At 39.9% G+C, this 24,142-nt stretch overlaps 1 protein-coding gene, 1 long non-coding RNA gene and 1 pseudogene across 2 annotated transcripts; 2 read left to right on the top strand and 1 right to left on the bottom strand.

The window, feature by feature from the left end:
- Positions 1–24,142, top strand: part of LOC139950938 (alkaline phosphatase, tissue-nonspecific isozyme-like) — a 127,996-nt pseudogene that overhangs the window by 54,611 nt on the left and 49,243 nt on the right.
- On the top strand, positions 16,859–19,977 carry LOC139950293 (uncharacterized). The gene is made up of 3 exons (XR_011787635.1): positions 16,859–17,418; positions 17,816–17,958; positions 18,880–19,977. It is a non-coding gene; the product is annotated as an uncharacterized lncRNA (long non-coding RNA).
- On the bottom strand, positions 21,826–23,895 carry LOC139950290 (tripartite motif-containing protein 2-like). Its single transcript, XM_071948913.1, has one exon. The coding sequence runs from the start codon at positions 23,854–23,856 to the stop codon at positions 22,531–22,533; it is 1,326 nt and encodes a 441-aa protein (XP_071805014.1). The 5' UTR covers positions 23,857–23,895; the 3' UTR covers positions 21,826–22,530.

The raw sequence follows: 24,142 nt of genomic DNA, 5'->3' as shown, positions 1-24,142 counted from the left end.
GTGTGATTGCTTCCTGAAGTTCCTGGCCGTTTTCCTTCTATTTCCGCTCAATTGATGTATTTCCCTAATGATTGTGAGTTAAAGTGCAAGTTTATTATCAAAGAAAGAACTGTGTACGCAATATTTATACTGTTCAGATGGATCTCTTTCGTGCTTCCACTCTTTTGAAGTATATGTTTACTAACACTAACTCAGTGGGTTCTTTTTTCCGAAATCGAAATGCAATGACAATGTATTTATAGTAGAGTGCGCCACCAACAGAGCAACATTAAAGGCACTGGACACCATAGGTAATTACTCAACATAATTGCTAGCATAAAGACTTACTTGATAATGAGCAATGTTAATAGTATAAAACATTGTTAGAAACGGCTCTCTCTGAAGAAACCTAGTTTTTGAGAAAGAAGTATTTAAGGTCTCGAGTTGTTAAGGTCTCAAACTGAAGGCATCTGAAAGCACACAACTTGTGCGACGGGGGTGATTTTCCCATTATTCTCTCGCAATTTCGACGACCAATTGAGCTCAAATTAATGTTCAAGGGTTTGTTAATTTAAGAATATGTTGAGATACACCAAGTGGAAAGACTCACTAGTGGTTGAGAGTTACCTATTAATGTGTCCTGCCTTTGCCCTTAAAGGGTATTTCAAAACTGATTTTCAATTGTATTCTTTGTTTTCTCAGAGTATACTACCACCGAAACGCACAAATGCTTTTGGGAAACAAGAATATTCAATGGAGCAAAAACAATCAATACAAACCACAAAAATCAAAAACAATCAAATGAACTTTTGGATGAGATTGAAGTAATTTTGATTGTTTTAAAAAACACGTATGGCAGGATTCCGCCTTGGGCCGGTGTCTCATGGAAATCTGTCCCCGGAGATTCTGTCCCCATCTTGGGCAACTTCTTTGACATAAAGGACTCGTTCATATATTGAAAATCTCAAAATCGTCAAAATGTGCTTAAAGGCAGTGTACACTATTGGTTAATTACTCAAATTAGCATAAAACCTTACTTGGTAACGAGTAAAGGGGAGCTGTTGGCAGTATGAAAGACTGTGAGAAACGACTTTCTCTGAAGAGACGTAGTTTTCGAAAAAGAAGTAATTTTCAACGAATTTGGTTTCGAGACCTCAGAAGTAGATTTTGAGGGTCTCGAAATCAAGCATCTGAAAGCACACAACTTCGTGTTACAAGGGTATTTTTTCTTTCATTATTATCTCGCAACTTCGACGACCAATTGAGCTCTAATTTTCACAGGTTTGTTATTTTATGCATAGTTGAGATACGGCAAGAGTGAACACTGGTCTTTGACAACATTACAAACGGTGTTTACACACATTTGCCCCCAGCTACATTCAGAGTACAGACAAGTTGCAAATGCATATTATGAGAGATTTATACAAACTTTGATCAGGATTTATTTAACACAAGTTTGAACTTACAAGTCCATTCCAATTGTTTTGGGCCTATTCATGTAAACCAAAAATGGCTTTGCTATATTAGTAAGAATAAATTGTGCTAAGTCATAGTCTTGAACATTCGTTTCAAACTGGCGGGGTCGTGGTCGTAGATGAAGGACCCGGCCTGCCTTCGGCTTAGTCTTTTGTTTACGGCCAAATTAACGCGGGGTCCAGTGGGAACGGGGCCTAAGATACTGTTGATTTTAGACAAACGCTTAAGACCTCGTACCACTCCCCTTTTCCATTGTTTTACTTATTGTTATGAACAAACAAATATCTGTAAATGCAGGAGAAGATTGTTGAATAAATAAATAGCATTGAAGAAGTCGAGGGCCCAGTAATTTAATAAATACTCCATGCATGTCAATGAGAGGCCTACAATTTATTAAGAACGTGTACATTGAGGATCAACTATTTCGAATAGTGCTAAAAAAAAACGCCAAGATATTTTGATTCGGTTATCACAATTTACAGTTCATCATTACGGAATCATCAAAACGTGTATGTAATTAGATTGTATGCACATTCAATCGTTAAGGATTTGTAACGCTGATACGCCATCCGCTATTTACGCGGGGAGGAGTGGGGGTAGGGATGGGAGGGGAGGCGTTGGTGAATCCATTATGACGAATCAAGCCGTTATCACAGATTTAAACATCGTTGTTTTTTTCAGGAGGGCTTTCGTAACTATTAGGTTTTCGAGGAGATTTTTTTTAAACAAATCTTATTACAACTCCTCATACAATTATGCTGAAAAACCATAACAGCAAAACAAAGTATACCGACATACAAGGCTGTCGGCCTGACGGCCTCCGCATGCGGTTAGTGGTATGAGTGCGGATGACTTATGTGCACAGTAGTCGTACGATGTGACAGTGTGTATACGGGTGGGTCATGCGGTCTAATCGCACGCACCACGCACAGGGTATACGGGTGGGTTTACAGCGGCGTCTTTTCGGAGCGAATAACGCGACTGCCTTTAGCAAGGCTAGTGTGCCTGATAAGCTTCCCTGGGTCGACCCCGTGGTGCTCACTCGGGTGAACCCCTGACAAGAGCTAATCGAACGAACACACTCACCCTCTCGTGGTGATGGCATGTACCTCAGGTCACCCCAAGTGACCCACTCCACAAGCAGGGCATTGGGGGGGGGGGGATGGGGGCTGACCCGGATGAGCCCCGTCAAAGCTATTCGAACGTACCGGGGCAGATCGGGGTCGACCCAGGGAAGCTAAACGAACGCACCCACTATATTGAGTGCGCCCCACGTGGTCAAACATACGGAGCATTTAGTCTGAGAATATTTCCTGCACTCTTTCATCCTCTAGACGTACAATACCGACAGGCAAGTACCGGACTCGGCTGGTACGGCTACTGCTTATTTTAGTGGTGTTAAAACCAAGACAGCAGTGATAGGGCTAGACGATTCTGCTATTAAAGGAGATTGTAAATCTAGTCTCAATGCTAATGTGGAGTCTGTTATGATATCTGCTCAAAAGTCTGGTAAGTTTTAAAGAACGTCAACATATTCATATAATGTTTTATAACACACCTCTTGCCTTTTCTGTATTCTGGTTGGCTGAACACGGTCTCGTGGGATGAGCTTAGTCTAGTGATCGGCGCATGTGTTTTGCGGGAACTAGCTCTTTGAAAATAGTGCCCGGTTACAGCGCCCTCTCTTGACTTGAACCGTGAACAGCAACTACAAAACATCCTTTCTTTTCCACGTGTTGTTCTTATTTCACATTTAAGACCGACACAATTCGGTACTAGTGTACGTCTATTCCCCCCTCGGGCATGTTAGTGACCAGAAGAGGTGCCTATTTCCATTGGCCTTCAGCCTCGGGAAATAGGTCCCTCTTCTGGTCACTCAAAGTCCCTCGGGGGTAGACGTACAATTACCTCATTGCCAGTCAATATGTGTATAATAATTATGATTTACTTTCATTGATTTGTTGTCATGTGTTTTGTAATAATTTTAATCTTGTGTTCTTGAAATTGTATCGATCGAATATAATATAGCTAATAAATTAGGTTTTCGTTGCTTTGTGTGCTTTCTAAAGGCAAGGCAACGGGATTCGTCAGCACTGCCCGTGTGACACACGCTACCCCTGCCGCACTTTACGCACATTCGCCCCATCGAGACTGGGTGTGTGACTCTGATATACCGCAGAAGGAAACTGACATCGGTTGCATTGACATCGCTCACAGCAACTCATAACACTCGGACAGGATACACAGGTACAATCTGCAACATTGACACAAACCAGTGTTTGCGTTCACTATTCTGAATGTACCGTTTGATTATTCGCCACCCTCTGTCATGGGTGTTATGGTTTTTGAATCAAAGTATCTCACAAACTGACCGGCACTGAAACAGGTAGCTGGAAGCACTCGATATAGAACATAATAGATGTTAAATTAGAACGATATAGAACAGTTAATCAATTTATAGAATTTTTCAAGCGTGCTACATAATGAAAGGTTGGCGAAAGCCATTATTTCAAACTTGTCAGTATCACCTTATGCATGGTGTCCGTTAGCCTTGATCAAGGCGCTACAGCCAGCCGCGACCTGCAAAATCCCAGTCCCCGTCGCTGAGTTCCGCCAGCGCACCCCATACATAACACAGTGCATATAATACGTGTACAGCGTATGTACACACACATACCTACTGTATGTTTGTACATTACATGTACCATCTGTATGGTACACGTATGGTACATCATGAGTACTTCTAAGTAGCGCCTTGATGGTTTTGTAACTGCCAAAATTTAGGGCGGAGCTCATTATGGTAATATTTACTAACAACCCGTTCTCATTGGTTGTTGGTTGACCTATAAACTCTTGCTGCGATGTCAATCACAACGTTCTGCAAGCACACGCACGTGCTCCGACGTAAACAACAAGCCGTGGCTGCTGTGCAAAAAAATGCAATGGCGGCGGGCGAGAGGAAGAAATCCCTACCCTAAAACAAAGTTGTGTAAATCAATGGTGTATAATTTGCAACAGTAGCCTACATCGTGGCACAACTGCAGAAGCTTTCAACAAGATAAAACAACCAAGTTTAATGCACCAATCATGGATTTAAAAATACGAAGGAAGAAAATGGGACCATACAGTGTGTGAAGTGTGTTTGAGAAAAGTTCAAAAAGTATCAAGGTGTCATGGGTTTCCGGCAATGGCTACTTGGTTAGAATTATGTTGGGCATACCCCATCCCCTTGAAGCACTAACATTTAATAAGATTCTGTTTTCCCCATTTCAGACCAGATGAGATAAGAAACCCAGCTGTTTATTTTGTCTACACATACTATGCGTTACGTTTCTCGCAGTAAATCAAAGTTGGGGATCGAAAATAAATTATGTGTTGGTCAAAAACATACCAGACGGTAGAAGATGGCGTGTGGCTGAACAACAACTATAAGTAAAGATCAATTTCATAAACTAACTCTTGCCATACTACTACACTACAACGTTACACTTATAGTAAAGCAGCTTCCCATTCAGGGACAAATCTACCAGCTACATTGTACTGATGCTAGTCCTCGTGTTATAATGAAACACAAGACAACGGGGCCAAGGAACCCCTCCTCACTTTGAAGTTTTTTGACACCGTACCGACCGAGCGAGGCTTGTCCGGCTCACATCGGTAGCCCGAGTACCGTCCGGCAGCGCATTCAGACCCATTATACACCATAGTGACACCACGCTCATGTCCATACAGCTAGCTAGCGTACAGCGTTACACACACAAACATACACACATGGACGTGGCATGATTGCTAGCAGTAATACGTCATTCTCAATCGCGCTTGTGATTGGCCAATGTTTAGAATGACATGCCCAGATCATGCACGCCCTTTTATCGGAATTCCGATAAAGCTGTTACAGACCCATCAAGGCTGTTGTTTGAGCCACGTGTGCGAGGTTGAAAGTAGAAAGACACGACCGTACTCACGACTTCGCTATACAGTTCTCACTGTACAATGTACTGTACATACAATGTACTGTATACATGTACATTGTTCGTGTATGCACAGCGTGCAGACTGCCGAATCGCGCCGGGCCGGGGCACACTACGCCAACAGCCTTGAGTCAAGGCTAGGTGTCCGTCTATTTAAGAAGCAGCTTCCTAGAATACCCTTCCTGCTAGTCATTGCTGCATGCCGACCACCAACTTCATGGTACGGTCATTTTTATACTAATTCTTCATGAATCTATGCCAGGTTATAATGGGTGGGGGAAGGATGGAAATGTTACCGAGAGAAGCTGCCGACCCAGAGTATCCTAAAGACTCTTCTAAAGCTGGATTTAGAAATGATGGACGAAATCTCATTGGTTTGTAAACCTGATAAAACTTAAACCCAATTATTGATGACTATTGCACCATTTTGCTTTAACAGCTTCTGATCCCATCCAGATTCCATAGAAACCGAGCTACTGAAATCAAAAATGCTGAATTGATAATGGTGAATCAATAATTTGATCGAAAATAATTAGTCGATATTGGTGAGTCGATATTTGTAAACCAATAACGACTACTCGATGTTGGTGAATCGAGAATGGTGATTCGATAATATTTGTGAATCAATAACGGTGAACCGATAGTCGTAAAAATATAACTGTGTATCAGAAATGGAGAGTCGATAATGGGAAAAGATAATGTTGAAACGACCATGGTAAATCAATATTGGTAAGTCGATAATGGTGAATCGATAACTGTCCATGAGCCGCAAGACGCTGACATTACCACAGAGACAGCATGGTGCGTTTTTACAAATCCAAAATTATGTATGATGTATACTTTACATGTAATTTAGTACTATTAGTTACGTTTCACTCCTAAGCCAGGAGCTTTGTAAATTATATGTAAGTAACATCATACATAATTTTGGATTTGTAACAACGAATCTTTAATTTAATATACTTCCGCAATCCAGATGAACTTATTTAATGGTAATGAATCTATTCGTCTTATTTTTTTTATTTTTTTTTTTTATTTTTTTGTTCTGTTTAAAGTTTGTTTTCTTGTAGAAGTATCTCTCATCGAAATAGTTGCACTTGATCAAACCTTGACTTTATAGATGTTTTCAAGATAGTTATAGTTCCACAGCATTTAGTTTTCTTTCGGTCACATGAAGCTCTTAACAATCAAGTAAAGGATTTATTTCACTCAATGTTTTACAATAATGTTTTGTTTAAGACGAATGGCAAGCAGGTAAAGACAAGACAAACAGCAAGTACGTGTGGAATTTGGAACAATTTAAAGACGTCAATCCACTTGAAACTGACAACCTTTTAGGTGAGTTGTTGTTTCATGTACCAATTTGAACAAGTACAATCAATCGTCTGTATGGCACAAGCCAACCAAGGTATGTCGTTTGGAACATGATTTTGCCTACAACCCTTGCGCCTCATCTATACTGAGCTAAATGTACATGTACGTACATGATGTGGGGTTGTGTCACTTATTGGCACGGGCTTTAGGCTAGATGCCGCACGTCGTCACTTACAAACTGTGGTGACATTAGACGTTTAGACGTAGGCTACCATAGTTGCCGTATATTGAGAGTTAAAGTCACCTGGAAGTGGTATTTTTTCAAAATAAAGCTTTTGTCACTAATATATGTGTTTTGATGAGTTGAATGTGAATAAACAGTTAACTAAGGTTTTAAAAAATCAGTTCTTATGTTATTTACAAATTTAAGAGTAGACCCCGACCCGAGAGGGCGCTGTTCGTGACGTCACTCGAGGCAAACTTTGCCTGTAATGCGTAGAGTAAACACAATTGCAAAGTACATGTACGGACCAAGTCGTGAGTTTTTACGTTAAAAAAAAAAAAAAAATGTTTTTTTCCGGCAATGCCGACCAGGTGATTGCTGCTGAATGCAGAAAAAAAACTTTTTGAAATGTACCAACTCATGACTTGGACGTACATGTACTTTGCACGTGTGTTTACTATACGCTTTGCAGGCAAAGTCTGCCTTGAATGACGTCACAAAAGGGGTAGGCGGAGTCAGCCCCCCAAACAACTTTATATATTTTTTAAACATATAAATCGTGACAAACAATTACTAAAAGCAATGTTTTATTGTTCGTAAGCATATACTCTTATGTTTGAAAGAAAAACAATTCTATTTCCAGGTGACTTTAAGTTTTATATTCCAGCAAACCTAATTCGGTTTTACCCCATTACATTACTTTTTTTTCACTTTTTTTTATTTTTTATATTTTTTATATCACAATATTTCGTACAATCTGTGTCCGTCTTATTAGAGAGGTTTCGCAGAGTCGCGGATACGAATACGCATACAGATATCGAACCGTACGCGTTCGAGTCAAGTGAGCTGTGTAGTTTTGTTTTGCAAAATTCTAACGAATACCCTCAACTTGAGGCTCAAGAGGGCGCTATTAACCAAATGTACAGTACATAAAAACTCCACAGCCTATTTGCACCACTGTGAACAAAGAGGGCGCATGATTCAAATCATTCGCGTTTCTGGCGTGCCCGCAGCTGGACGTGAACTGGCTCGTCTCCGGTTGGAGGATCAGAAACCATAGAGGCCTTATTGAGCGCAATATTCTGAAGGGATTTCGGGTGATGTATACAATTATTCATGTAGTAAAGTGGCTAAGGGTATAACCCCGAAAAGGTACATGTTTTATTCGGGGTATTTCCGCCGTGTTACAGCTGTAATGTATCACTGTGGCACTACTTTATGATCGGCTCATGAATATATATATAGTGCACAGTCCATGTATGTATACCAGGTCAAAGGTTATGTGAATAAACCACTTCTCAAAATGGCAGCTATTCTGTGCTAGACTACTCTGACACTTAAGTATTTCTCCACGTAAATACACCACAACTGGCGACGAGGATGGGATTATTAGCCTGCTATGTTAAAGATCTAAGTATTGTGATATTAAGAGTACAAATTTAATGTACAAATTCGCCAGGGTAGCTGCATAAAATGTGGAAATTTGGAGTGAATATTGATCCGTTTTACAACACCAGTGAGGGTATGTACATATACACATAGACTGAATCTGACAGTTCATCTCTACTCGTGTGGCGTACGCATTGCCGATTGCTGTTACATGTAATTCTGTGAACTTGAGCTACCATTCTAGATCATGGCTTCATCAATGATTGGCAGAATTGATCCCTTTGATGGGACAGAGGAAGACTGGCCTACATATATTGAAAGGCTTGAACAATATTTTGATGTGAACTCAATCCCAGCAGCCAAGAAAGTGCCTGCACTTATCAGCCTTATTGGACCAAAGACGTATGGGCTCTTGAAAAATTTAACTACGCCAAACAAGCCATCCACAAAGACATACAAGGAGTTAGTTGAAATTTTATCACAACACTTGTCACCCAAGCCACTTGTCATCGCTGAACGTTTTCGTTTCCACAAGCGAGAACAACTTGAGGGTGAGAGTGTCAGTACTTACCTCGCTTAACTCCGACGGTTTGCTGAACATTGCAATTTTGGTGACTATTTGAATGATGCCCTCCGTGACCGATTTGTGTGTGGGTTACGGGCAGGAAGTATCCAGAAGCGACTGCTCGCTGAGGCAAAACTAACACTAAACAAAGCCTTGGAAATGGCCACTGCAATGGAAACAGCTGCTAAGGATGCAGTTGAGCTTCGTCAGCAGTTAAAACCTGATTCTACTGTTCACAAATTTAATGTGAAATCACGCTCCCAATCTTCAACTTCATGCTACCGCTGTGGAAGGTCAAATCACAGCCCAGATCAGTGTCGATTTAAAGACGCAACTTGCCATTCCTGTGGGAAACCAGGCCACATTGCGCCTGCATGTCGTTCAAAGCCACCACAGACCCCTTCGAACAAAACGTTCAAACCTAATCCAAACAGACGTAAGCATACTTACCAGGGGAAGGCGCAGTCAACAAAAGTCATGGAGAACATTCCAAATGATGAACAGGAGGATGATGAAATTTTTATCGGAAGAGTCAATATCAACAATGTAAATTCTCGGTGTGACATGAGCACAGCGATATGGGTCACACCGAAAGTCAACAATATCCCGATCACCATGGAAGTTGATACAGGATCTGCCATTTCGATCATTTCAATGGCTGACTATCGAAAACTCTTACCGACAGTAACTCTGCAACCATCAAAAGTAAAGTTGCAAACATAAACAGGAGAAAGAGTTTCCCCTGCAGGATTGCTGACAGTACATGTCCAGTACAAAGAACAGAGTTGTACACAGAAACTGTACGTTGTCGAAGGAGGTGGTCCTCCCCTCTTCGGTCGTGATTGGCTCGCTACAGTAACATTGGACTGGCCAAGTATTTTAGCCATGAGAACCTCCTCCATGGATATGAGAGACACTCACCTCAACTCGCTGCTCAAGAAACATGAGAAGCTATTCAGTGATAAAGTTGGTGAGTTACAAGGCATTAAAGGGAAACTAACGCTCAAAGACAATTCGTCCCCCGTATTTCTCAAAGCAAGACAAGTGCCATATGCACTGCGACCTAAAGTTGAGATGGAACTAGAAAGACTGGAACGTGAACATATAATAACTCCAGTTGCCACAAGTCAATGGGCAACGCCTATCGTACCAGTTCCAAAGAAAAACGGCGGAGTTCGAATTTGCGGTGATTTCAAGGTTACAGTCAATGCGAACTTAAAGATTGACCATTACCCCTTGCCTAAAATTGAAGATGTATTTGCAACACTCGCAGGTGGACAAAGATTTAGCAAGCTTGATTTGACTCAAGCATATCTACACATGGTTATGGAGGATGAGTCAAGTAAATTGTTGACACTCAACACACACAAGGGACTTTTTCAGATGCATCGCCTTGCATTTGGAGTAGCATCCGCCCCAGCCATATGGCAGCGTACTATGGAGCAAATCCTCCAAGGAATTCCAGGTGTGCAGTGCATACTTGACGTGATGATTGTGACAGGTCGTGATGATAGAGAGCATCTTCACAACCTCGAGCGAGTCCTCAATGTTCTTGATGACCGCGGATTAAAACTCAACAAGTCAAAGTGTGAGTTCTTCAAGAAACGCGTTGTCTTCTGTGGGCACGAGATTGATGCTGAGGGACTACATAAGACTCAGGACAAAGTCAACGCAGTGAACAATGCCCCACAACCAACCAATGTCAGCCAAATGCGCTCATTCCTTGGGCTCATCAATTACTACCACCGCTTTCTACCGAATTTGGCCACTATACTGCACCCACTCAACAGACTGCTTGAGAAGAATAAACCATGGGTTTGGACTGCAGACTGTGAAAATGCATTCAACAAGGCCAAAACTCTGATCACTTCTAAGGAAGTTTTGACACATTACAACCCAGATCTACAGGTGAAGTTAGCTTGTGATGCCTCACCATATGGGTTGGGTGCTGTGATGTCTCACGTTATGCAAGATGGATCTGAGCGGCAAGTCGCATACGCATCACGCACACTATCTTCGGCAGAACGTAACTATTCACAGATTGATAAGGAAGCCTTAGCACTGATATGGGGTGTTAAGAAATTCCATAACTATCTCTATGGAAGGAAATTCACGCTGGTTACAGACCATCAACCGCTCACATCCATATTCAACCCTGCAAAGAGCATTCCTGCGACTTCCGCGTCACGATTGGTGAGATACGCGATATTTCTTGGGAGTCATGACTATGACATTGAATACAAAAATACAGCGAAGCATTGTAATGCCGATGGACTGTCGAGATTGCCATTGCCAGAGGTCACTCATGAGTACAGTGACCCAGATAATCTTCTCTATGTCTCACAACTCGAAATTTTGCCAGTGATATCTTCACAAGTAGCTCGGGAGACAGCATATGATTTGACAGTCGCCCAGGCTCGTGAGTATACCATGAAAGGGTGGCCTCACACTCACGACTCCGTCCTTGCACCATTTCATACACGCAGAAATGAACTCTCTGTACATGAGGGATGCCTTATGTGGGGACTACGCGTCGTAATTCCGTCCAAGCTTCGCAAGAAAGTCCTTGATGAGTTACATTCAGGGCACCTCGGTGTTGTGAAAATGAAAACACTCGCACGAGGCTATGCTTGGTGGCCTGGGATTGATCATGATATTGAACAAATTGCCAAAGGATGCTCTGGATGCCAAAGAGCTCAGCGTAATCCAACTTCAGCACCACTCCATATATGGGAATGGCCAACGACCCCATGGCAACGCATCCATATTGATTATGCCGGACCGTTCCTTGGACAAATGTACCTAGTGGTCGTGGATGCACACTCAAAATGGCCAGAGGTTGTGTGTACCAAATCATCGAACACAACTCAGACCATTGATTTTCTTCGTGACATTTTCTCACGCAATGGAGTTCCCGAACAGCTTGTTAGCGATAATGGGCCCCAGTTCACGTCTGAGGAATTCCAAATTTTCCTCAAGAGCAATGGTATCAAACACATCCGATCTGCTCCGTACCATCCAGCAACCAATGGGCTGGCTGAACGATTTGTACAGACTTTTAAGCAAGCTCTAAAATCTATGGCGGGGGAGAAAGGATCAACATCAGCAAAACTCGCTAACTTTCTTCTTGCTTACAGAAGTGCACCTCACAGTACAACAGGACAATCGCCTGCTATGCTATTCATGAAGCGACAGCTTAGATCTCGCTTGGATATTTTGAAACCGGATATTCGCCGCCGTGTTAGTGACAAACAAACGGACCAGACAGCTGCACATAGATCCGCTAGTACAACACGAGAGCTTCAGGTTGGACAGACAGTCTCAGTTCGCGATTATCGAGGCAGAGAAAAGTGGATTCTTGGTGTTGTGCACTCTCGAAACGGTCCCCTGTCGTATGAAGTGCGCGTAGGGCCAGATATGATTTGGCGCAGACATATCGACCAGATTTTGGATTCTGATACAGGTGTTACCCCTGACATTGATCAACCACAAGAACTAGCACCAGAGATAGCGACAACTCCATCAACAGGCGCGCAACCCTCTTATGATGAAGAGACACAAAACCCTAAAACTCTAGTGCCAGTTAGGTCCCCAGTGCGTGAACATCGCTACCCATCACGTCAACGCAAACCTCCAGATAAACTGAACCTTTAGTCTTAAGAACAGAAACAAAGCAAAGTGGAGTGAAACAGTTGATTTATTACTCATGTTTGTTTTAAAAATATTTACCCCCCAAAAAAAAATGCCATGCAAAACAAAACAAGAATTCTTACTATCCTGATATAAGGAGTGCAACAAACTACATGTGTATTTTCCAGAACTTTATGAATAATTAAAAGTAAACTGCTGAACATTTACATCACTTCATAATTAGTGAGGAGGACGTGTAATGTATCACTGTGGCACTACTTTATGAACGGCTCATGAATAAAGTGCACAGTCCATGTATGTATACATGTCCATGTATGCATGCATGTATGTATACAGGTCAAAGGTTATGTGAATAAACCACTTCTCAAAATGGCAGCTATTGTGTGCTAGGCTACTCTGACACTTAAGTATTTCTCCACGTAAATACACCACAGGATCCATCTAGTATGGGGCAGTTTTGAAAACCAAACATTGATTTTGAAACAACATTTTCTCCAATAATTTTACTAAGTCCATATTATTCGGTACGCATTTCAAACAACTTTCATTTTGTTGTTTAGGTTAATAGGTTTTTTAAATCATCGTTGTGATATTTGGGGACGTCAACAAAGCAGAGCTGCAAATAAAGTTCAACTGATTCATAAACGATTGGGGCGAAACTACCGCTTCGTCAGTTCGTGAAACATTACCATGTGAATGATACTTTTCTTTACACTAGTTTTACGAAGTGACAAAATAGTACGCGCACCACAGTTCGTAAAACCTTCACGCAGTACACTCTCTTAGTTCTAACGATTGAAAATTCCAATCTTTGAAGCGATTGAGTTTTATAGATTGAATTTAGACTGAAAACAATTGAAAACGATTGAAATTCCCGTCTTGCGCAAAATCCAAGTCCCAATAGACTGTGCAAGTCTCGCACGTAGCGAAAACGAGAACTTAATTCGAAAAAAAGTATATTTTTGTACAAAACCAAATTGTATTGAAATTGTTATTTGTTAAAAAATTCTTAAAGATTATTATTTTTAACGTACTTTTTGTATAATTATTATTTTAATTCGTGTACATAATAATTGTGTTGTTTAAATTAACGTAAATATTATACATTTATTTTATCGGGACGAGGATCGCTGTTCGACATCGACCTGGATGGTTTTTCTAACAAACCCCGTTTGTGAATCACGTCCAATTGGTGCGATCATCACATAGGTTCAGCGATAATGGGAACGTCAATTTGGTAATATTCTTAATTGATTAGAGTAAACCGGAAACTGGAGGTCAAGTTTTTTTCTTTAGTTTTCTTCGTTAATTTGTTGAATTGATTCTACTTTTCTGTTTTTAGTCACTTATTTTTACATTCCCAAGAACATATTCACTTTTAGAGTCATAACTTATGTTAAACTAAAATAATTGAAAGAACAAAATCTCCCCAACGTAAAACTCCATTAGGTTGGGACCACAATGGTCCCGGAAGTTCAATTTCTCGCGAGACTTGCACAGTCTATCGTGAAAAAGATTGAAAGCCGTCTCAATTTTGTCTCAATCTATAATGCGATTGAAAACTTGAACCAATCAAAAGGCTGCATTAACAAATCAATTGAGAAATCGGACCAATAAAAAACAAAACCACTAATCACGTGACGAAGAATTTCGGTCTCAATTTCTTTTTTAACTGCCGCCATTTTTGTGTGTGTGTGTGTGTGTGTGTGTGTGTGTGAGTGAATTCGCACATTTTATGAGCAGCAAATACCAGTAAAAATGGCTCGATCTCCGCGGAATTCTAGGGCCGGGGACGGAGAAAGATGGCAGTGCTTCTGCTTCGTTACCGCGTAACTAACTGAAGTAAAAGACCCGTTGATGTACGCCGTGAGCAAGATACAGTCACGTTTGGAGTTCGACCATGATTCGACGACGAGGCAAAACCGTGTTTTGGAATGTGAGTACTGTTTGTGTAGGTAGAATGTCAGACAACTCGTCCGTCGGACAACTCGTCCGTTCGGACAACTCGACGGTTCAGACAACTCGACCGTTCGGACAACTCGACGGTTCGGACAACTCGACTTTGAGACAACCCGACGGATGGCCAAGACAAGTCGACGGTTAATGTTGATCATTATTATTTACCAATTATTATTTATCACAAGAAGTGTGGTGTTCCCGTGAAGCCATACTTGGTGAAACATCTGTTTGTGACTATCTCGAGACTTTGTGTAAAAAACAGACTATGAGATGACCATGGTATGACTCTATGTGTAGCCAGCTAGTAGTTGTCTTCAATTTATTCAAAATAAAAGATTTTAAAAAACACAATTAAAACATTAAATAAGTAAAACATTCAGTGGCGTAACCAGAGGGGGGGGGGGCAGGGGGGCCGGCGCCCCCCCCCCCCCCCGCTCGGAACCCTTGCCCCCCCCCCCTCTTGCCCCCCCCCCCATATGAAATCAGAGATAAGTATATTCTTATAGGCCTTATATATATATAGTTTAAGGCTGCATAAAATGCTGCCGTAAAACGGAAAACTTAACATGAAAAATGCGTGGAAACGCGCGCGCGATCGTATTGGCGGTAAAAGTTTGTTGTGGTTTTGCGGTTACAGAGAGTGCAGGATGTGACAAAGTTCTGTTAAATACGTGGTGGTCTGAACGCAGACCAATAGCTCCGTAAACACAAAGTCAGATCATGGAGGTAGAAATTTCTACCTCCATGGTCAGATGCACTACAGAGAAATTTACTACAGCACAAAAATGGCCAGCGAATTAGTTGCTTAGACCATTTCTTCTCCTTTGAAGCAAGCGGTGCAATTGAGAGGTAGGCCTATTATTTTTAAATATCCGTTTCGTAACTAAAATGTGATTATTAAACACCCACAATTTCGATCCCGTATTTTTGGCTTACACTTGTTACAATAAGGCCGAGTAAAAAAAGAAACATGTTTAGTGTCTGGGTTTCTCAAAAATAAGGAAGGAGGAGGGGCTTTTTATTTTTTATTTCAAGGTGGTCGCCATGAATGTCAAATATCAACTGGTTTTTTTCTGCTGCTGAAATACACAAAACATTAATGAAACAGTTTGGTCAAGGCATTCAGACAAGACATTCAGATTTTTTGTTTTTTGGCTGAGATCATTTAAAATATCCCTTTTTCAAAACAAAAGAAAAAAAAATGTGCATGAAAAAACTTAAGAAAAAAAAGAGGTGTCCTGTAAAAAGGAAGCGGGCGGGGACGCTAAACATTTCTATTTTTCTATTTTTACTTGGCCTAATATTATTATGTTTTGGGTATTTACACACCCACAAAGCCTAGTTGAGAATACCGTGTACAACTCTAAATTGGTACTTGTTGACCACAGTTGGTAATTTAATCCTTTTATACAGTCAAAAAGTTTTATCTTATACAAAATGAAATGTTCTCTAAGATTTTGTTGTTTTCGCAATCTTTTGTTACATGCTGACTATAGACTGTTTTAGAACTGCATTGGTGTGTATCAACTATATATCAGTTAACATATTTAATAATAATCTTGCACTTCTTTGGCCCCCCCCAAATTTAATCTTTGCCCCCACTTGCCCCACCAAATGAAAATGTCTAGTTACGCCACTGAAAACATTATACAGCTCTATTATTAGAAGATTTACTTTTATTTACTTTATTACCAACAACAATAACAACTCGATCATTGCTCTATGGTACAAGCAATGAAAATGCAGCGGGTCATGGTAAAAAAAAAAAAAAAAAAAAAAAATCAATTATCCTTTTGCCCGGATATAAACCCACCCACCATAATATACCCCCTCCCCCTGGGGAACGCCCTTGCATTATTGCCAAGTCGGTCGTCAGTACATCCCCACCCCAGGCCGCTTTTTACCCCTCCCGCCCCGTGCTGAGCCCCGTCACGGCCATCCGTCGACTTGTCTTGACCCCAAGTCGAGTTGTCTGACGGTTGAATAAATCATCCGTCGAGTTGTCCGAACCGTCGAGTTGTCTGAACCGTCGAGTTGTCCGAACGGACGAGTTGTCCGACGGACGAGTTGTCTGGTCTCCTGTAGGTAAACCTATACATTTTGATTTTGTAAATATTGCCACCATGTACAGGCCTACGAATGTTACTTTTTGTTCTAAGTTTAACCATGGAGGTAGAAATAACGCTATTGGCAGAAAAACCACTACAGAGTAGCTCAGTAATAAACACCGCTGTCGACAATACACGACTTTCTCTGTAGTAGTATTATAAAATGTTTAGTGTTGAGTACGTACGTTACGACAGCTGTGTGTTCCTTGATGTTGATGCAGTGTACACACGTAAGTCAAGTCATGTCAAGTTTAGCCCCATAAATCGGTCCAATCCACTATCAAGGATACGGAGTGGATTGGACCGATTTATGGGGCTAGTCAAGTTGAGCTTCTCCTATCCTAGTTTTCCTTTCAAAAATCGTAGGCATTATTTAATATGTGCTGTCCTTTTCTTACTTGGTTTTATTTAGCATGGTTTTATTTCGTTCAAGGTCAGTCACAAAATAATAATAATGAATTTATTTTAAAACAACAAAAATGTACTAACATGACAGATGCCGAAAGCGGAAAAAGTAAACAATAGTTCAAGATGGCGGCGCCCATGGTTACCATGTAGGGCATACTTTGTCAACTCTCAACATGTTATTCAAAAACTTCCTTCCACCTTGTTATCTCCTTACCTCTATATATAATAATATAAGACTAAAGAGTCAATGTGATCCATCCATGATGAATCTCAAACAGTACTCAGGCTGAGCATAATTATTACTTAATAAAAAGTTATTATTTGAATTTATTTTTCAGAGATTACAGGTTTCCAAGACTATCCAGAGCTGAGTTGGTAAGATAATGAAATCATTTGTGTTGACATAGTTTTCAAGATGATAGAATGGGGGGGGGGGGGGGGGGTGGTCATCAGTAATGGCTCAGGCTAGGATGTTGAAAGACCAAGCCCCTCACCGGATGTTTATTACCACACCCAGCAGTTATTTAAATCACCAAATAAGGTTTCATATAAAGTGTTGTTTCGGTTTTGATAAAGTTTCTGTAGTGAATTTTCTGTTAATCTTATTTGTACCTTCATATTTATTTTAAAATGCAATGCATTTCTGTGTTAGTTGTAGGTAGGTTGCATCCGTTTCTTAATTACACTATTCTGGAAGTATAAATAACATAATCTTTATACTCTCTTTTCATCTTAATTTAAAGTTGCAAGTGCGTTACATTTTGTCCTACAGATCAACTTAGAACCTGGACTCCTGTTAAAGAAGAGCAAGACAATTTCATTACTATTAGGTGGAGTGGTGTTTGAGATGCACTAATTGAAATTGGGAAGAATGAATATCAAGTAGTGCAAGAGCATCTTTCGAGGATGGAAACAGTAAGTAACGTAGCGGCGTAATTAGCCTGCGGGCAACTAGTGAATTTTACTATTTGACTAGTCGCGCCTCAAATAGTTACGACTTCAACACAAGACGTAACCTGCGATTGGGAATGTGGAGTGAATTTTGACGGCACATCCCTGTTTTCGCTGGAAATGTTTTGCAAGAGTTGAACACATTTCAACTGGTGCAAATTATTTGTTGTGCATTTGTGACGTCGACATTTGTGTCGAATTTTCAGGAAGTATGAAATGGGGCTTAATCAAATTTAGATTTAGGTATAGTTGATGCATTTTAAGTTATCACTCGTGCACTCGTGGAAAATGGAAAAATATAGCGCTTCTGCGTCCCTTATCCAACGAGGCTGAAGGCCGAGTTGGATAGGACGCAGAAGCGCTATATTGTTTCTGTATTCCATGAGCGCGCTTGTGATATCAAATTTATTTTCAAGCAAACTTCAAGCAATGCATACGATGATCAGCATTTGATGCAAAAGCACCACTTTTGAATGTACATTAAGTTCTTTTATCTTCAAGTATGCGCTAATCCTCCAATCAGATTTGCAGAATGGAGTGGTGATAAAAACCTAAATTGCACGGCTACCATCACTACCTGCGTATTGTGTGTTCGATGTCATGCGCCAAGTTTGCTTGAAGATAAATACATTATCACACGCGCGCTCGTGAAAATACGGAAAATTTAGCGCTTCTGCGTCCCATATCAACTCACGCCGAAGCGCTATATTTTCCGTATTCCGCTCCGGCTTGTGTGATAACTAAGCTGTACAATTTGCCTACAGCTTATAAGAACGCTTTTTTGAGTAACAAAAAAGATTGATTTCACACAAAACCTGCTAATTTTTTGTCACCATTCTGTGCAACCTTTAATAGTGTGTACACTTTGTTTCTTTAATTTCCAAGAGGATCTATCTGTGTGGACTCGGTTCCCTGGTATACTTGCTGCATAGATCAGTAAACAAGAACCAGTCCAAATATGGATCGTGCAGCAGTAGCAGCAGATCGAGTGCCTTGTGGCACCTCATTCTTAACAAACCAGTAGGTACTTGCAGTTTGTCTGCATATGAACTTTGTCAGACAGTCTTTAATTCAGTTAGGAAAAAAACTATTGACATAGATATGGCCAGGTTATCACCATCTGTGTTACCATGATGTTTGGTGTAGTGATAAGCCTCCTTAAAGTACTCAAGACCTCAATAAAACAAGTTAAAACCCTGCATTATTGACTCATTAACGTTTGTTGGAACTGCTGAGAGTGTATAATTAAAACATGATTTTTTTTGGAAAAATAATCTTCAATTTTTAGAATTGTGAACTTTTTAATAATATTATTTTACTATTGTGTTGTGGCCAGTGGGATTGAGAATAAAAGTAAAATGTTTTGGGGCATAGGTTGGTTCAAAAAGGTAAACGATGAACATTATGTTTTGATCTATTGTTTGTTTAAATTATTGCAACAAAATGCTCACTACAATTTGTGTACAGAGCGAGCATCAACATGGGAGCTTTTAATTGTTTTGTTCATCCCCTGCTCCCTGTTTAAACTATTCCTCAAAAAGAGTTTGTCGAAATGATCTTTTTGGAGCTTAACATGAGAAATATTTAGTTGGTAATATAAAAGTATTGGACTTAAAAAACAGTTCAAAACTGAGGGGAGTTTTTTTACTGAAATTGAATTAAGTGAAAACAGTGAAAAGTAGCTTAGCACAGCAAAATCGTGGTTTTCAGCAAAGAAACCATCTCACATGTACCATTTTTTACTGGTACCCTGTACAATTTTGCTACGCAGAAAACTGTTAAGCAATTCGTTGTCTAAGCAGCTTTATGAAATTGGGCCTAAGTAATTAATCAAGATCATTAACCCATTTCAAGCAATTAATAGCTGGGGACTGCCTAAACTTAATTGTAATTTACTGTGTTACTTGAATTGAATGTATTTATTGAGTTTAATGTACTGAATCGAATTGAATTGAATTAAAGCAACAATGCATTGGATTAAGAGTACTGTTCTGTGGACATGGAATTTTTGTTAAATTGTACAACTTGTGTATGTTGACATCCAATACTGATTTGGACTGAGAATTTTCAATATATTATAATGATTGAAAATTGCGAACTATTTTCAATCTTTTAATGATTGAACATTTCAAACTTTTAGATTGAAATAGTTCAATCTCAGTCAAGATTGAATTTTTTTCAATCCAAATTCGATTGAAAATTTATTGAAATATTCAATCTAATAGTTTGAAATTCCAATCGTTTTTAGATTGAAAATTTTCACTCTAAATAAAGATTGATTTTCAATCCGGACAGATTGTACCCCAACGGCAATCTGTGAAAGATTGACAATTCAATCTAATAGATTGCGTGCACAGTAAAAAATGCTTTTACGAACCGAAAGAGTTAATTACTTTTAATTATCTCAATTCAAACTAAAGTACCGATAAAATATTCACGTGTTCTGTTAAAAGTAAACCCTTTGCAACCATCCTGGAAATTTTTGCAAGAAATTGTGAGTATAAACCTCTAAAATTTAGCGTTTCAATACTCCCATTTCGTAAAACCCGATTTTCTCGTAACCCATATTTCATCTGAAGTGGCTGTTTTGTTGGTTCGTAAAGAGCGACGATATATTTTGCTTTAAAAAGAACTCTTCTTACAACACTCATTTAATAACACTTTTTTTGAAGGCTTCTTTAATACAATAACACTTTTTTGAAGGCTTCTTTAATACATGCATTAACTAACGCAATATTTTACTGATTTGGCTGGTATATACAGTAACACTCGTAACTCAAACTTATGGGACGAATATAATAGTTTATCTTGTTATTTTATTTTATTTTATTTTTACTCTTTTATAATAATAATAATAAATAATAACAAATTGTTATATAGCGCATTTCACAATAACCGTATCAATGCGCTTACTGAGTGCCCTGGTCATAGGACCAATAACAGTCCCTTTTTAATGTTTCTCAGCTCCCTGGGGAGTATTATTATTATTAATATTATTATTATTATTATTATTATTATTATTATTATATGTACATATATATTGTTTTTTTTATATATATATATACATTTTTTTTTTTTGGGGGGGGGGGTATTTTTTTTTTTTTTTTTTGGGGGGGGGGGGGGTGGGGGAACCCATATACCCCGATGTGTGTTTTAGCACTGCATACCCAGTATTTACCCGAGTTCTGTGAAAAAAATATTACTCAGGTGGGATTCGAACCAACGACCATTGCAATTCTAAAGCAGTGTCATACCAACTAGTTGCCATGACACTGCTTTTATCATATGCCTGTGATTTTTTCACAGAACTCGGGTAACCCACATCAGTGTATATGGGTAAAAACACAAAATTAATATTCTTTATCCCCGATGCAAATTTAATATCTATTATACTATTTTTCAAACTTAAACTTATTTTACATGTTGGACAGAGATAGCAAGGAAAGAGTTATACTATATATCAAACTTAAAATTCTTATTTATACTGAAAAAAATAAAGTTGCATCAAACAATTTCAGCAAATATGTGCCAAAAATGTTTTTAAAATCAAAGACAACTTTGCTTGTTTAATAATATTAACCAAAGAAACAAATATCAATTTATAAATACCCCAGACAATCTGAAGCTTGAGTCTAGGGTGATTGACAACTTGGCATGAAACGCCCAATAATGAATAATGTTAATTATTTCTAAGAAGATATTTAAAGATACGTTCATGACATGTGCATTCTTCGCAAACACAATGTACATGCTGTAAATTAAAACTTTTATCAAAACATAAAAATATTCAATGGCGTGAATCACTCGCACTTGAAGGGGGATTCCACGCCACTTTTGAGCACCTTAATTCCGAAACTAATTGGAATTGGCAATTTAAATTAAATGCGCAACAAAACTAATTTCTTAAACGTTAATTCTCGACATGAAATTTTTTTTTTAACTCACCTGGAATTTTTTTTTTGTTTTCCTTTCAAACACAAGAGTATATGCTTACAAACAATAAAACAATTTTTTCAGTAATTGTTTCTCACAATTTATATGTTTAAAAAATATATAAAGTTGTTCGGGGGGCTGACTCCGCCTACCCCTTTTGTGACCTCAATCGAGGCAGACTTTGCCTGCAATGCGTATAGTAAACACACGTGCAAAATACATGTACGTCCAAGTCGCGAGTTGGTACATTTAAAAAAGTGTTTTTCTGCATTAAGCAGCAATACACCTGGTCGGCATTGAAACGTACAAACTCACGACTTGGTCCGTACATGTACTTTGCAATTGTGTTTACTCTACGCATTACAGGCAAAGTCTGCCTCGATTGACGTCACGAACAGCACCCTCTCGGGTCGGGGTCTACTCTTAAATTTGTAAATAACATAAGAACTGATTTTTTTAAACCTTAGTTAACTGTTTATTCACATTCCACTCATCAAAACACATATTAGTGACAAAAGCTTTATTTTGAAAAAATACCACTTCCAGGTGACTTTAATCAATAAACTATCTGCGATGCATTATGTACATTTGGCATTTTCACTTTCAAAATATTTTATTCTTTTGGTGTCCAATGCCACGACCTTTATTCCCAGCTTGACCTCCCCGCCCTCTTTGATTTTCACCACCTTGACCCCCACGACCACCTCTACCTCCTCCTCTCTTTTGTCCTTGACCTCCCTGACCTTGATTCCCACCTCTGTGACCTTGACCTCCTCTGTGACTCTTTCCTCCTCTTCCTCCTCCTCCTCCTCCTCCTCCTCTATGTGGCTCACCAGATACTCCACCAGGCACCGATGTTTGTTGCATATACATCAGCGGTAGAGGGGGGTATGTGGCTTGGGGTACGTTCCCGCCTTTCATACCACCTATCGAAGCGAGATTTGGGCCTTTTGTACTGTCAGTTTCTGCTTCACTTGTTTTTTCTTGACTACATTTTTTCTTATTTTTTGGCTTAGCATTACCTTTTCTGGGACCACTCGGTCTTAGCCAGCCTTGAACTTCCTCCTCAGCCCCGACAAACATAGGGTACTGCACCTTGCTCGGGGTGTCGAGCATCACATGTCGTTTGTCTCTATAAGATGACAATGTTTCCACGAGACTTTTGGATTGATCCAGAACGTCGATCTTGGTGGTACCTTTAGCATGTTGGGTCAGGTCAAGTAGGTCTTGAGTGTGCTCTTCAAGACTGCACTGATACTCCTTGATAAGGGCATCTTTGTTGTTGAGCATCTTCATTCCCTCCTGGCGACACACCTCTATCTCGTTAATCACCTGGTCGCAGCGTTGATTTAGATTCTCCACTGTGGCAAAAAGGACCCCTCTCGACTTCTTGGTGAGCTTGATCAGCCCCTTGGCGAGCTGTAACTCCTTCTGATTGATCTGCTGCCTCCAAGTGTATGCCTCGTCAAGATTGGTACACTTGTGGTCTGGTCTTGGGTGGTCGACCACAGTGCAGTCACGGCATATCAGAAGCTCACAAGTGGAGCAGTAAAACTTCATTTTTTCCTTGTGCAACTCACACATTGTCAACTCACCATCCTCTACTTCGCCCGATTTCGGAGTGCTCTCATTCTCCTCGTCTTCTGGTTCATCCACTTCATCGGCATTCAGGTTGAGTGACTCCAGAAGGCTCTGCAGAGCAAAATTCGTAGTCAGCCCATCTACTCCTTCTGATGGAACAATGGTCACATCACGACACAAGGGACAGACGATTCTAGGTTCGTTGTCGTCCAGGATTTCGTCCAGACATCCCAGACAAAATGTATGCCCACATGTGAGAAGTTTAGGCACAACCAACTTTCCCATACAAATTACACATTCCAGTTGACTGGCAAAGTGGGAAGAAAGAGCAAATTCTACGGACGACATGTTCGATGTTGTACAACTTGCAATTGCACGAATATTGTAAGATAGTATAACAGTGTTTGAATTTTGTTAAAAACGCGCTTATAAAATTGGCGCGCAATGTTGATTTCTTACAAGTTCAAGTTTGCGCTATCGAATTTAATTTGCGCAGTGTATTGCCACAGACCACCAATTGGTGCAAGATATGTGAACAGATTTCCTATGGTACATGTACGAGTAGGATTCTACTCTACTCTACTCACTATATAACTGGTACTCTTCACGTCGCTGTGTTAAGCCAATGCAAAAA

This window comes from Asterias amurensis, chromosome 18 (assembly GCF_032118995.1).
Source record: "Asterias amurensis chromosome 18, ASM3211899v1".
NCBI classification, from domain to species: Eukaryota; Metazoa; Echinodermata; class Asteroidea; order Forcipulatida; family Asteriidae; genus Asterias; species Asterias amurensis.
Note: the sequence above shows the minus strand (reverse complement) of the source record. Positions and strands in the feature narration are given on the sequence as shown.